At 37.7% G+C, this 15,718-nt stretch overlaps 1 protein-coding gene across 2 annotated transcripts in view; it reads left to right on the top strand.

The window, feature by feature from the left end:
- The first annotated feature begins 396 nt into the window (after positions 1-396).
- The window catches only part of LOC124089314 (neuronal acetylcholine receptor subunit alpha-7), a 108,247-nt gene continuing 92,925 nt past the window's right edge, over positions 397-15,718 (top strand). The window contains exons 1-2 of one of the 2 annotated variants that reach the window (XM_058576617.1): positions 397-515; positions 777-916. In XM_058576617.1, the coding sequence (XP_058432600.1) occupies positions 461-515; positions 777-916 (195 nt within the window). In that variant the 5' untranslated portion in view covers positions 397-460. Of the gene's footprint in view, positions 516-776; positions 917-15,718 lie in introns of those variants that run through there. The other variant, XM_058576624.1, reaches the window with a different exon arrangement.

The following is a 15,718-nucleotide window of genomic DNA, read 5'->3' as shown; positions in this document are numbered from 1 at the left end:
AGTCTTGGATCCGAGAATTTTTCCGACTTTCTCGAAGTGGTCGGATGCTGCTTCAGGTTGAGAGCAGGAGGGCGCAGAGAGGGGACAAAGAACGCAAAGAACAGAACCCTGTGTTGGAGAGCCCCCGCCCGAGGCGTGATGCGGGGACCGCTTAGTGGAAACTAGGATGGGGGTACCCAGAGCGTAAGCAGCTCTAAGTGCTAGCACTATCACCCAGGCGCAGCAGTTCCGGACGTAGCCAGGAAAACGCCCGGCCCTCCCTCGAGGGCAGGCGGGGAGGAGGCCGGGGGCGGGGCTCATCACGTGGAGAGGCGCGCGGGGGCGGGCGAGGCGGGGGCGCGCTCGGCTCTTTAAAGGCGTGCGAGCCAAGCGGGAGAGGTGGCTCCGCGGCCGCAGGCGCAGGCCCCGGCTGACAGCCGAGACGGCGGCGCGCCGGCTCGCGGCAGCTCTGGGACCCAACATGCGCGGCACCCGGGGAGGTGTCTGGCTGGCGCTGGTCGCGTCGCTCCTGCAAGGTAAAGCCAACGCGTCTTCCTGTCCTCCACTCTTCCGCGGGATCCCGGGCGGCTCTTTGCGCTCCGCTAGGGGGGCCAGGTTGGGTATCCCCGCCAGAGAGGGGCAGCAGGGCGCTGCCGGGGCTGCAGTTCTGGGCTGCATGGTTGAGCGGCAGGGGTCGCGAGCAGCGGGGCAGGAGGGAAAAGGAAGGGGGGGGGGACGTGGGGGATCTCTCCGCTGGCCTTTCCTGAGCAGCTTGCCGGTGCTCTTTTCTTCGTAAGTGTCCCTGCAAGGCGAGTTCCAGAGGAAGCTCTACAAGGAGCTGGTCAAGAACTACAACCCGTTGGAGAGGCCCGTAGCCAACGACTCCCAGCCGCTCACAGTCTACTTCTCTCTAAGCCTTCTGCAGATCATGGACGTGGTGAGTCCCAGCGCCGGCTGCAAGGATGCCGTCTCCCTGCCGCCAACTCCTAGGGGCTGTGGCAGCACAGGGACTGCCAAGCAGTGTAGCTTGGCCCGGACTTCCTAGCTGGTCGCGGACGAGGCGGCCCGCAGTCTGACCAGGACTCCAGTTTGCCTCGGGCTACCTTGGTCTCCCCGCCTGTTGTGGAGGGACCGGGTGAAGCTTTTTTTTCATCGCCCAGGCCACCTGTGCATGAGTACTTTGGGTCTCACCTTTCCCTCAGCTTAGAAACTCAGGGCGAAAGTATTCCATGTTAGGAATCAGTAGCAAGAACAGTGTGCAAATGGTCTCATTCGGTGTCAATTTAATCAGTTCTAGGCTTTTCTGCTGCTACTAGTGTGTAGGTTTGTCATAGGGCGAGCTGTGGATGTTTGGACTCCCCTCCCATTTGAGTAATGGAGATTTTTTTTTTACCTTTCTGGTGGATCTTCCTCTGGCAGTCTTCCTCGGAGAACTCAAGGCTCCACACCAGAGATCCACTTGTCTGTCCCTTCAGGCAGCTGCTTCCAGCTCTTATTGAACTCTTGCTTTGCAGCCTTACCAGTGCCCATTTCACTTGGCAAATCTGTGCACTGTCCTCTTGTTTTTTCTTCTAGACTGCTTTGAATATTCAATATGCATTGGTATATCCTTCATAGAGTACTGATACTTTTGCAAAATGTTTGATTCATTATGAATGGGTTTGCATGTCTGGTCCACACAAGGCATCGGATTCTGTTCTGGAGTGCCTGGATTAGGGTAGGGTGGGGCAAAGGAATAATGATATTCATGGAGAGGAAATGATGCCATAACAAAGAGGTGTGCAAGTTAGCCACAACTCCAGGTAGAAAGTGCTAAAAGCCACCAGAAGGTTTCAGGAAGAGTGGCATAAGATGATAGTGACATTTCATAATCCTGCAAATAGTTACCCACATGGCCATGCTGATACGTGTTTGTCATTTAATCTAGTTAAAATTGCAGTGACAAATGACTTCCTTCTGATATTACATGTGTGTCAAATGTGTACTTCTTCCTACAGAAAGAATCCTGTTTTAGATATTGAATGTATGTGTGATGATGTGGAAAAGTTATCTTGAGAGATGTAGGGGAAGATAGCTACTGTCACCTGGATTACTGGTTTATGAGTTAGTTGCTGTTTATGGAGCACAGGCTACAGGGAAGGAGAGAGGATAGGGATTTCAAGTTAGGGAAACAAACTGAAAAAGAAGTTCTAGGTCACAGGGCAATGGAGGTGCAGAGGATTTGGGGTGGAAGAGGCATAGAGACTCCAGGGCATTTGTAAGATGTACTGCTTTATAAAACAGCTCCTGTGTTACTTTAAGGAGCTCAGGATTTGTTCTTGGGATTTTGGTGCCTTTGGGCTTTGTTGGTCTCTGGGTTGTTGATTTTAGGTGAATTTCTTGAGTCTCCTGAGTCTTGACTTTCCTGTAAATAGAATGGATATTTTAGCAATTCATGGGTTATTGTGAGTAGTTTAAGAATGTGGAGATAACTTTAAGAGACCCCACACTGTGCACATTCTGTAGTCATTTTCATAGAAAAATGACATGAGGAAGGGCCAGGCAGTTGAGCTAGTATACTCCACAAATGGTACATGATAGGGTGAGAAAGGGAAGTCAGTCCCCCTTTCCCTACTTGCTCAGGATCTGCTCTGGCCAGGCTACCTCACTGTATGTTCCACAGCAGCCTTTTATGGGGTTGCCCTCATGCTATCTGGATAGGATGTGATGGTGTAGCAGCTACTTTGCTGAGGAACATGTGTGAGCAAGTGAAGCAGGCCTTCCAAGGCTATGGGAGACTGCTCACTCACAGAGAAGCTATAAGCTTTTTATCCTGGGTATCCCTGCCTCTGTAAGAGACTCTTTGAGGAATGTGATTAATATGAGGCATTTGACCTTAGAAGAAGTGAAAGCGTAGTTAGCATTAATGATGAGAAAAATTCTAAAAATTGTCATTTTTTTTAAAAGTTAAAATAAAAAATCATAAGCACTGTGTACCCTGACCATTCCAGTGTTATAAAACATATGAAGATGACCATCAGCAGCTAGAGGTCATGGAAGGGGCAATCGGAGAAAGTCTTAAAGTCACCTTGGCCGTGGATCTAGCTGTGAATGGATTGAACTTCCCAACCAGGCAATGCTGCGTGTTTGTGGAGTGGCCTTGAGAAAAGTACTTTAGCTTTATAAGCCCTGTTTTCTCATGTGTAAAATGAGAATAATAATATCCACTTCACAGGATTTTGAGAGGATTAAAAAAGTGAAAGTTCTTGACACACATGATTCACTGAAGATTTGCTCTATCTTAATCACAGAAGTATTTACAGGGCAGGAAGTCCATGCCTAGAAAGGTGTGGTAGCCTGCCTAAGGTCACACAGTGATTAGAGAAAGGGTAGTGAGGAAAACCCACATCTAACTCACAGGTCCTTCTTTCTAAATTTGCAGCCTCCTTTGGACTGGGTAACTTATTTTGTGGAACAAAGTCAGCATAATCTACTTAAACTGAATGAACTGTAACAAATTGAATATGATTGTCCTAACATCCTGGATGAGAAAGAAGTCTCTATATGAGACAAGGAAATATGCAATTATTTGTATTCTAGTTCTGCTTGGCTCTGCCTTGTTAAGAAACAAAATCAGGTTTTTCCAGCTGAAATCTCAGCACCCTGGACAGAGACACTATGGTCCTCATAAGGGAATTATGTGGCAAAATCTTGGCTGATAAGGATTCTCTTTACAAATTCAACTCTAGGGGTCATTTACCCATCTCACTGGGCTATTCTAGACCATAGTCATTTCCCCCCGCCCCGCCCTATTATTGTTCCACTTTTTGTCGGCAAGGAATTCTTAGAGAGCTAGGGAAATGGCGTATGTTTTTACATATTTTATTTTCATTAAAGATCATTTATTCTTTTGTCAATTTATTCTACACATTTATTGGGCTAATAATATGAACTTTGCTAGATTCTGTTAATTTACAGATGAGCAAGAGATAATTTCTATTTTCAGTGATCTCATTATCTGGCTTGAGATACTAAAAAAGTAAATCCAAGCTTACTATATTGATGAAATTTAACATAATATACCAAGTGCTGCAGATCTTCATAAGGAAAACAATTATTTCCAACTATAGTGGCTGAAAATGGTTTCAAAAAGGAAGTGACTGGCTTTCTAAAGGTGAGTGGAGTTTGCCAGTTGGAGAAAGTAGGAATGGCTTTCCAGGTAATGAGAACAGAGAGAGGAAAAATGCAGTGAAGGAGGCACACATTTCAACAAGGTGGGCTCCTGATTCCTGGGTGGTCTTATTTATTGTAGTTGGACATGATACCTTTATTTATTTATTTTTATGTGGTGCTGAGTTTTGAGAAGTTCTAAAAGAGGGATACCTGGTTACTGACAGTTTTACTGATCCTTTTATTTTGTGTTAGAGAAAACACCTAGCAAGATGGAAGTTATGATTTTTCTTTGGTAGAAGTGTTAATATGTGAGGTGTCTTGAATGCTTCTGCAGAGTTCACACTGGGCTCTAGTCTGGGTACCTAAGAGAACAGGAGGAAGTGGCATGCCAAGCATTTCATGAAGCTGAAAGACCAGCTTGCTGTAGCATGTTTTCCTAGAAATGAAAACAATCTAAACTGTGACATTTTTATTAAATGTAACAAGTGTAAATTATAGATTACAGTAAAAAATGTGCATATGTTTTGAGGACAAAACAAGAGTCTTCAAAGGAATTGATTTACCCACTGTGGTTTGCTCTAGTCAATAGGTGCTTGATAAAGCACTAGGTACAGAGTGGGAAGGTGAATTCCTGAGTAGGGGAGGGAAGTAATCAGATCTATGTTTAGATGATACTGAGAGCATTGTGTGTGGGATAGGTTGGAGAGGAAGGAGGAATGTATGTCAGAGATGAGGATGGGTCTTTTTTAGTCTGTTTTCTGTTGCTAAATTGAAATACTGAGACTGGGTACTTTATAAGAGGTTTAGTTTGGTTCTTGAATTTGGAGGCTGGGTAGTCAAAGGATATGGTGCTGGCATCTACTCAGTTTCTGATGAGAGCCTTGTATTGCTTTAATCTGTGGTGGAAAGCAGAAGGGCAAATAGACACACACAGAAGAGGCAAAATACCAAAGGTGACCTTATTTAGAACAACCTGTTCTTGGGGTAACTAATCAGTCTCATGAGAATGTATCCAAAGAAAGCATACAGAGTATCCAAAGAAAGGCATTAATCCACTCATGAGTGCTCTGTCTCCATGACTCAACTACCTCCCACTAGCCCTCACCTCCTAATACTGGTGCACTGAGGAATTTAAATTCCAACACTTGAACTTTTGGGGACAAACTGAAACAACAGCAAGGTCAAACTTAAAATGATACTTGTGGGAATGTGGAGAGAGGGAAACATTTGTTAAGTGAAAGTACCTCAATTATTCCTAAATGCATACACTCTGACTTATGATGATTATTAATTTATTAACCTCATGGGCTTGTCACTGGGCTGGGAATGAGATAGTACATAAGAAATCATTTTGAATTGTTGCAAATGGAAGATTCTAAACTGCCAACAATTTTCATAATATTTCTCCTTTATTCTTGCCATTTGGTCAGTCACCTGGACACATACATCTAAAGGCCATTGTAAGAGCTGATTTGCATAAAATAAATGTGCATAGTTATGAAATCATGTCCAGAAGGCAAGGTTGTTTAAGATGAATAATATGAATCAATATATAATTAGGCACAAATATAAAACACATAATTATGCACAAATGATTTTTGGAATTTTTATAGATTTTGGATTGCAGGTCCACTTTTTGGAAGTTTTAATCACAGGACAGTAGTGATCAAACATGTAGAGTTTACCTAAATGCAGAAGGCAGCAAAGTTGTGGAACCCAGTATCCTAGAGGCTTGTGTTTCCTCTGAACTCCCCTTGGTGGCCCTGTGCTCAGGCTCATCAGATTTATGATTTTGCATTTACTCACTACTATTTAAAAATGCTATAACTCTAAATATTATTCCATATTATTTATAAAGATTACACTTATAGAACACATTCTGAGAACAAATGCCTAAGGAAAATTTGGAAATTATCCCAGTAAAGTTATTTTTCCACACTTTTTTTCCCTAGCAGTTTTGGGTTTATAGCAAATTTAAGAGGATGGTACAGAGGTTTCCCATATACCTCCATGCCCACACATGCATAGCCTTCTTTATCAACATCCCCCACCAGTGGTACACTTGTTACATTCAGTGAACCTATATTGACATGTCATTATCACCCAAAGTTTAGAGCTCACATTGGGGTTTCACTGATGGTGATATGCATATTTATGGACTTGGACAAAGATAGAATGGTAAGTTTCCACCACTATAGTGTTGTACAGAAGAGTGCTTTTGCTGCTCTAAAAACCCTCTGTGCTATGCCTTTACATCTCTATCCTCTACTCCAACCCCTGGCAGCTGCTGATTACCTTTTTACTATCTGCATAATTTTGCCTTTCCCAGGATGTCACATATCTGAATTCATACTGTATGTAGCCTTTTCAAATTGCCTTTTTCATCATCAATATGCATTTTAAATTCTCCATTTTCTATGACTTGATAGCTTATTTCTGTTTAGCACTGAATAATATTATATTATGGATAAATCATAGTTCATCCTTTCATATAGTGAAAGGCACTTTATTTGCTTCAAAAAATTGGAAATTATTAACAAATTATTAATGAAGCTGTTATAAACATCTATAATCATGTTTTTATGTGGATTTAAGTTTTCAAATCCTTTGGGTAAATATCAAGAAGGACAATGACTGGAATGAATGGTAAGAGTATATTTACTTTTGTGATAAACTATTCGACTGTATTCCAAAGTAGCTGTACCATTTTGTAGTTCCACCAACAATAAATGAGAGTTCCTATTGCTCCCCATCCTCAGGAGCATTTGATATTGTCACTGTTCTAGATTTTGTCCATTCCCATAGGAATGTAGTGATATCTCATTGTTATTTTACTTTGTGTTTCCCCTATGACATATGGTGTAGAACATCTTTAGGTTTATATGCCATCTGTATCTCTTTGGCAAGGTATCCATTCAGATTTTTGACCCAGTTTTGAGTCAGCATGTTTATTTCTTATTAAATTTTATGAGAAATATATATATATATTTGAATAACATTTCTTTACCAGATGTGTCTTTTGCAAATATTTTCTCCCAGTGTTTGGCTTGTCTTCTCATTCTCTTGACAATGTTTTTCACTTAGCAGAAGTTTTTTTTTTTTTTTTTTTTTTTTTTTTAAATTTTGATGAAGTCCATCTTATTGACTGTTCTTTAATGGATCATACCTTTGGTGTTGTGGATAAAATGTCATCACCATACCCAAGGTCAACTAGGTATTTCTCCTGTGTTATATCCCAGGACATGTATAGTTTTGCATTCTACATTTCAATCTGATAAATTTTGAGATTTATTTTGTGAAGGTCTGTGTCATTCGACTCATTCATTCATTCTTTGTGTGTGTGTGTGTGTGTGTGTGTGTGCACGCGCACATAGAAGTCTAGCTGTTGTATCATTTGTTTAAAGGCCTATCAGTTGAATATTTTCACATGGGTCTATTTTGGGTTCTTTATTCTGTTCCATTGATCTATTTGTCTTTCACCAACACTATGCTGTCAAGACCATTGTGGTTTTCTAGTAAATCCAAAGTTGGATAGTATTATTCCTTCAAATTTGTTCTCCTTCAATATTTTATTGACTGTTCTGGGTCTTTTGCTCGTTCATATAAGCTTAAGAATCAATATGTCAGTATCTACAAAATATCAGTGGAATTTTGGTTGGGATTACAGTGTAATCTATATAGCACAAGACGGGAAGAACTGACATCTTGACAATATTGAGTTTGTGAAAATGGAATTGTTCTCCATTTATTTAGTTCTTTTATATCTTCCACCAGAGTTTTGCAGTTTTCCTGATACAGACTTTTGTACATCATTTTTTTAAAGATTTAAACCCAGGTATCTACTTTTGGCAGGCTGAAATTATGTTTTAAATTTCAAGTTCTTTTGTTCATTGCTGGTACATAGGAAAGTGATTAGATTTTACATATTAACCTTGTGTCCACCAACCTTGATGTAATGGCTTATTAGCTCCAGGAGAGTTTTTAATTTGTTAATTCTTTCAGATTTTCTACATCGACAATTATGACATTGGCAATAATGCAATTTTATCCCCCCCAATTTGTATATATTTATTTCCTTTTTATCTTATTGCATTAGCTGTAATTCCAGTATGATATTGAAAAGAAGTGATCAGAGGGCATGTTCTTGCCTTGTTCTTGATCTTAGTGGAAAAGTTTGAATTTCTTACCATTAAATGTGTATCTAGTTGTTGGATTTTTGTAGATTTTCTTTATCAAGTTGAGGATGTTCTCCTATATTTTTACTTTACTGATTTTTTTGGTTGTTTTTGTTAATCAATGTTTATTTTGTGAAATGCATCTATTTTTCTGCATCAGTTGATATGATTATATGATTTCTCTTTTTTAGCTGGTTCATGGGATGGATAACATTACTATTTGAATGTTGAGTGAGCCTTGCATATCTGGAATAAATCCCTTTGGCTGTGGTATATAATTATATTTATTCATTGTTGGATTCAGTTTGCTCATATTGTGTTGAGGATTTTATCTGTTCATGAGCGTGTAGTCCTCATTTCTTATAGTGTCTCTGTCTGATTTTGTCATTAGGGTAATACTGGCCTCATAGAATGATTTAATATGTAGTCCCTCTGCTTCTGCCATTTGAAAGAGATTGTAGAGAATTGTTATATTTTCTACCTTTAAATGTTTAGTAGAATTTGCCAGGGAACCCATTTGGGTCCGATGCTTTCCTTTTTGGAATATTATTAATTATCGATTCAATTTATTTCATAAATATAGGTCTGCCCAGATTGCCTATTTTTATGTGTGTGAACTTTGGCACATTATGTCTTTCAAAGAATTATGAATTTCATGTACGTTTTCAAGTTTGTGAACATAGAGTTGTTCATAGTATTTTTACATATTATTTTAATATCCATTGGATCTACAGTGTTGTACTGTTTTTTCAGTTCTAATATTGGTAATGTATATCCTCTCTAGTTTTTGGTTAGTGTGGCTTCAAAGAATCAGGTTTTATTTCAGTTCATTTTACCTATTGATTTTCTGTTTTCCATTTCATTGATTTCAGTTATAAATATTTCTATTGTTTACTTCAGATTTGTGGTCTTCCCCGCTAAGGTAGAAACTTAGACTTTAGATTTTATTGATTTTAGATTTTTCTTTCCTGAGATGTTCATTCCGTGTTCTGAAATTTCCTCTAAGCACTGTTTCTACTAGTTCTCACAAATTTTGATAAGTTATGTCTTTATTTCAGTTAGTTCACAATATTAATTCTTGAGATTTTTTTCTTTGACCTGTGTGTTTAGAAGTTTTGATCTCTATATGTCTTGGAATTTCCAGCTATCTTTGAGTTATTGATTTCTAGTTTATTGAGAACTTAGAGTATACACTGTATGATCACTATTCTTGTTAAACAATGCTTTGTGGCCTAGAATGTGTTCTGTTTTGTCGAATGGACCATGTGATCTTGAAAAATGCAGTTCTGCTATTTGATGAAATGGTCTATAGATATTGATTATAGCCAGTTGTTTAATGATGTTGAGTTCAGCTGTGTTCTTAATGATTTTCTGCCTGCTGCATCTGTCCATTTTTAGTAAACTTGTATTGAAATCTCCAACTATGATAGTAGATTCATCTATTTCTCCCTGAAATTGTTAGTTTTTGCCTCATATAATTTTACATCCTCTTGTTAGATACATACATATTAAGGATTTTGACATTTTCTTAGAAAATTAGGCCCCTTTGTAATGACCCTTTGAAGGCCTCTGTATCTGAAATCAGTATAGCGTTCTTAAATTAGTGTTGGCAAGATATGCTTTCCTTCATTAATTAATCTGAATGTGCCTTTGTATTTAATGTGGGGCTTTGTAGACAATGTAAATTTGGGTCTTGTTCTTTTTGGTCCACTTCAATGATTTATGTTTTTTAATTGGTGCATTTAGGTCATTGAAATTCCAAGTGATTATTGATACTGTTGGCTTATTATCTACCACATTTTTTATTGTTTTCTATTTGTTGTCCTTAACCTTTATTCCTGTTCTTCTACTCTTCTGCCTTTTTGGGCTGGATATGAGCATTCTACATGATTCCCTTTTATTTCTTGGTATATCACTTATACTTTTTTTTAATTTCTGTTTTTCACGTTTTCAGTGATTTCCCTAGAGTTTGCAATACTCATTCAACTAACCTAAGTTCTACTCTTTTGATAATTGTTGGCTTGGTATGTTTTTCTCCATTTATTGCATTGTTACCACTTCATAGATAGTGTGATTACATTATAGTAACAAAATAGTCCTGTATACATAACCAAATACATGATTGCTAGCCAATTTAAGAATAAGAAAAACAAATATTTGTATCTTATACATTTTTTTGCAGTCTTCCTTTTTGTAAATTTGAGTTTCTGACCTCAAATCTACTCATTTTATTTCTCTCTAAAGAACTTCTTTTAAGATTTTCTGAAATGAAGGATATCTGGCAACAAATTTCCTCAACTTTTGTTTGTATGGGTTCACCTTTGTTTGTTTATAAATGTGTTTATTTTCTGTTTGTTTGTTTGTTGGGGGGATTATAACCAATACTTTACCACTGAGCTACATCTCCAGTTATTTATTTATTTATTGGCAGAGTCTTGCTAAGTGGTCCAGGGTGGCCTCCAATTTGTAATCTTATAGCCTCAGACTCCAGAGTCACTGGGAATATAGGTGCCCAGCTCTTCTTCACTTTTGAAGGATAATTTCTCAGGGTACAGAAATCCAGTTTGGCGGGTTTTGTTGTTGTTGCTTTTTCCTCTCAACATTTTAAATATCCACTCCAATCTTCTTGCTTGCCGAGTTTCTGAGAAGTTGAATGTAATTATCTTTTTTTTTTCTTCTCTATAGATAAGGTCTTTTTTTCCTTCTGGCTTCTTCCAGAATTTTGTCTCTATTTTTTAATTTTCTCTAGTTTGAAAATCATACATGTAGATGTATAGTTTTTATTTGATTGGCAGTTTATCCTACTTTATCTTCCCTGCAGTTATTGTCTATGGTTTGGTGATTGACAAGAACTTGGGGGAATTGTGGGTCATTGTTGTTTCAAGTATTCTGTTCCTTTCTCTTTCTGGTACTTCCATTATGTATACGTGATTTGTTTTCTTGTCCTACAGTCCTTGGATATTCTGTTCCTTTTTTTTTCTTACTGTATTTGTTCTCTTTTTGTTTTTGTTTTCAGAATTTCTATTGATATATCCTGAAGCTTAGAGATTTCTTTCCTCACATATGTCTAGCACATTATAAGCCCATAAAAGGCATTCTACATTTCTGTTACCATGTTTGTGATTTCTAGCATTATTTTTTGGTTCCTTTTTAGAATTCCCATCACCCATATATTCTTGCATGCTTTCTACTTTATCCACTATAGCCCTTAGTATATTCATCAGAATTGTTTTAAATTCCTGGTCTGATCATCCCAAAATTCCTGTCGTATCTGTTTCTGATGCTTCCTCTGTCTCCTCAAATTGTATCTGTTGCTGTATCTGAGAAGGGAAGTGCTCCGTGTCCTGAGGTCAATCAGGTCTCAGTGGTTTGCCTAAGCCTCTGGACTGTGACACTTACAAGTGTTTCTCAGTAATTTTCTCCATCCTCGGACATGGTGGCTAATACAGACTTCAGTTGGTATTTTCCTTTCCTCAGGCAAGTTAGGCTTTGACAAGAAATCAACAGTTTAAAGACAGGTGAATTTATTCTTCCTCAGAGCAGGCTTTGTTTAGAGTAGAGTGGTGTGGTGTATTTCAAAATGGCTCCTTTGGCCCTTCCCTGCTAAGACACAAAGGGGATTTTTCTTTGATCTTTACTGGAGAAAACCTAGTCAGGGTCCTGGAGGTAAATCCTACAATACCATGGGGCCCCTCTATGACTAAGTCTCTCTGCAGTTTTTAACTCTCAGAGTTGACTGCATTGGACTTTTAGCAATTCATTAATTACCAGAAGGATTTCCTGCCCGCCCCCCACTGGTTTCCACAGTGGTTTTTGCTCTGAGTCTCTGTTGTGAACAGTGGCTCCCTGTAATCACCTGTTTCTCCAGCACTGGGGGCAGCTGTGTGCCCTGTGAAATCCCCTTTCGGGGGTCTAAGAAGAGCTATTGATTTTTTTTTTTTTCAGTCTGTTCAGCTTTTACTTCTTGTTAGGACACAGTGGTAGCTTCCTAGCTCATTATGTGCAGAACTAGAAACCAGACCTAATAATGTTATGAAAAGTAACATTTCTTAAAATTTACAAAAGAAGTATATGTTTTATATCATGAACCAAAGTAAATTAAAAAAAAGAATGGGTGTGTGGATCATCCAGATCACCCTTGCCCAAGGTGTTCTGGTGCAGCTGTGCTGTCTTTTCTTCATGTTTATGGATGTGTAGAGAAATATTTAAAAATTAAAATGGTGAGAAACCATGTATAGTGCCTTAATCAATATTAACAGGCATTAATTTTAAAGTGATGCAAATAGGCCAAGTTGTAAACAACTGCAAGTTTTAAAATCAAATTGTGTTTTTCCCCGTTATTGTATAACTTCCACCATCACTTTCTGTTCAATACCTATTCCTTTGTAAATTTAGAAATCATCTAGAATTGTTTTATTGTTCACTTGTTAGCAGTGTGAAGATGTATTTTTCTTTTTAAAAAAATTCCTTATTTGTTCTTTTTAGATAAACATGATAGTAGAGTGTACTTTGACAAATTATACATACATGGAGTACAACTTCCCATTCTTGTGGTTGCACATGATATGAAGTTTCACTGGTATTGTATATCATATATGTACTTAGGAAAGTTAACGTCTGATTCATCCTACTCTTTTTCCTCTTCCCATCCCTTCCCTTCCCTTTGTTCACCTTTGTCTAATCCAATGAACTGCTGTTCCCCCATTATTGTGTGTCAACATCCACATATCAGAGAGAACATTCAAATAGATGGATTTTTTTAAAGCTTTAGTTTGATCATCTTTGTCTTTGTCGATCTTTAATGTGATTACTGATATCGTTAGGTTTAAATCTATCCTTCAGTATTTGCTTGCTTTTGCCCTGTCTCTTCTCCATTCATTTTTTCTCCTCTCTTACATTCTTCTGCATGAACTACTCATTTGATATGATTCCAGTTTTACTTTCTTCTAGCCTGTGAGTCATACATTCTTCTTGTAGTGGCTTAGAGATTATAGCAGGAATCCTTGAATAATGAAACACTACGTTATAACTGTTTCTGTATAATATGAGGACTTAAGATCACTTCATTTCCATTTCCATTCCAACCCCATAATTCTAACTTTTGTGCAATTATTGTCCTATATTTTATTTGTATCTTTTTTTAAACTCTGTAATACAGATTATCACTATTTTATACATTAGCATATCCTTTTATATTTATCCAAACATTTAAATTTTGGCTACTTTTGTCCCTTCCTATATATATTTTTTTTTTTGAGAGAGAGAGAGAGAGAGAGAGAGAGAGAGAGAGAGAGAGAGAGAGAGAATATTTTTAATATTTATTTTTCAGTTTTCAGTGGATACAACATCTTTATTTTTTTATGGTGCTGAGGATCGAGCCCAGCGGCCCAGCACATTACCGCTTGAGCCACATCCCCAGCCCCCTTCCTATATCTTCTAACTTTCATCTGAAATCTTTTTCCTTCTACCCTTTAGTGTTTTCTTTTGTGTGGGCCTGGGAATAGCAAGATCTCTCTTTATTTGCTTTTTTTTCAAAATATATTTATACTGCTATCTTTTTTTTAATGTTGCTGCTATCATTTTTAATAATTTAGAGATACAGACTCTGGGTTGACAGTGATTCCTTTCAGCACTTTGAGGTACCACCCCATTGTTTTCTGACTTCCATTGACTTTCTAGGGGTCAGCTGTACGCCTTGTTTTTGTTCCCTCAGGGTTACTCTTGTTTTTTTTTTTTTTTGTCTGCTTTTAAATTTTACTTTTGATATTTGGTTTCTAACAGTCTTACTATGCTGTACATAGGGCATTTTTTTTCCTACTTGGGATTCATAATACTTCTTGAGTCTATTGTTTTTTTTCATAAGTTTTGGAAAATTGTCACCAATTATTTACTTTAAATATGGCTTCTGTTTCATTCTGCTTTTATCCTTTGGGATTGCAGTTATGAATTGGTCATAGTTTGTCACTTTATCCCAGTGATTCTCACCTAGAAGCAGTATGTATAGTCCCTGAGGGGATATTTTTCAGTGTCTTCAGACATTTTTTGGTTGTCTAACTGGAGAAGAAGGTGGTAATGATATTTATTGGAAGAGTCCAGTTGGGAAAGGAATGCTGTTAAGTATCCTAAAATGCATAGGACAGCCCCCCAAGACAAAAAAAAAAATTGTCTGGGCCCCAAAATGTTAATAGTGTGAAGATTAAAAAAAAGTAAACAAACAGAAAACAAACAAACAAAAAACATTGTAGTCCCTATATTTCATATTCTTTTCTATAATTTCTGTTATTTTCTTTCTGGGCTTCAGACTATTTTCTGTTGACTGATAGTTAGTAATAGATTCTCTCATTGTATCTATTTGTTGTTCGTTCCAGAATTATAGAAAAGAATATGAAATACAGGGAATACAATTGGTTTTAAAGTTTCAGATACTGTATTTTTTACTTTTAGAATTTATATAGATCTCAAGTTTGTCCTAAAATTTCTCAGATACATCAATAAGAATAATTTTATATCTGATGACTCCATCCTTGTGCTATTTTATGCTTCTGTTTCTATTTTTGATTTTTCCTCTCAATTTTCAGTCACATGGCATTTTCACATGTTGCTTCTTAGACTGATGGTTTTGTAGTTCATTTCAAACAATGCATATAAAAAATTGCAGTGATAATCTGAGGGTATTGAAAATACTATTTCTCCTATTTTATATTTGCTTCTGATCAAAAGCCAGCCTATGAACGCCAGCAATAACAAATTACCTTAATCCATGTAGGAATTAAAAAAATAAGAAGCCAGGCTTCAGTCTTTGCGAGGTTGGTTCTTGCATCTACATTCTAGGGTGTAAACCCAGAGAGTCTACTAGAATTTTTTTTTTTTTCATCTTCAGTAAGTCCTGAACTCCTGTTTTGTCTTCCTTGCTCTTGAATCTAAGTCTCCTCATTTTTAACTTCTTAGGCATTTTTAAAAGAATCACCATATGGTTCTGGAAGAGTAACCTACATCCTGTTGTTCTCTCAGGGTATTCCTTTGCTCCGGGAGCTTCTCTACAATTCCTCACTGCCCTGTGAGTTTTCCCGTGCCTTCACACACATGAGTTTTGCATTTCTTCCAACTTTCCTAATTGTTCTCATTCAAGGTTTGGTTAACACTACCTCCTTAACATTGCTGATAACATTGTTATCCTTGTTGATAGCAGAATTGAAATTCTAAATTAAAACTTGTTTACAGTGCTCCTTTATAATTGATCCATATTTATTGCAGTAGAATTTTATCCCTGTCAATACTGCTTTTGGCTTTAAGAACATAAATCTACATTTTTTTTTTTTTTTACTGTTACAGGCTGAGAATTATGGGCAGTTTTACTAAAGGAGACTTTGTTGTAAATGATACCCTTGAAGACTACCTCTGAAGGTTTTCTC

The sequence above is a fragment of the Marmota monax genome, unplaced genomic scaffold (genome assembly GCF_021218885.2).
Source record: "Marmota monax isolate L192 unplaced genomic scaffold, Marmota_monax_Labrador192_F-V1.1 WCK01_AAM20220418_F8-fsc00005, whole genome shotgun sequence".
Taxonomy (NCBI): Eukaryota; Metazoa; Chordata; class Mammalia; order Rodentia; family Sciuridae; genus Marmota; species Marmota monax.
The sequence above is the reverse complement of the archived record's forward strand: the minus strand, read 5'-3'. Positions and strand labels throughout refer to the sequence as shown.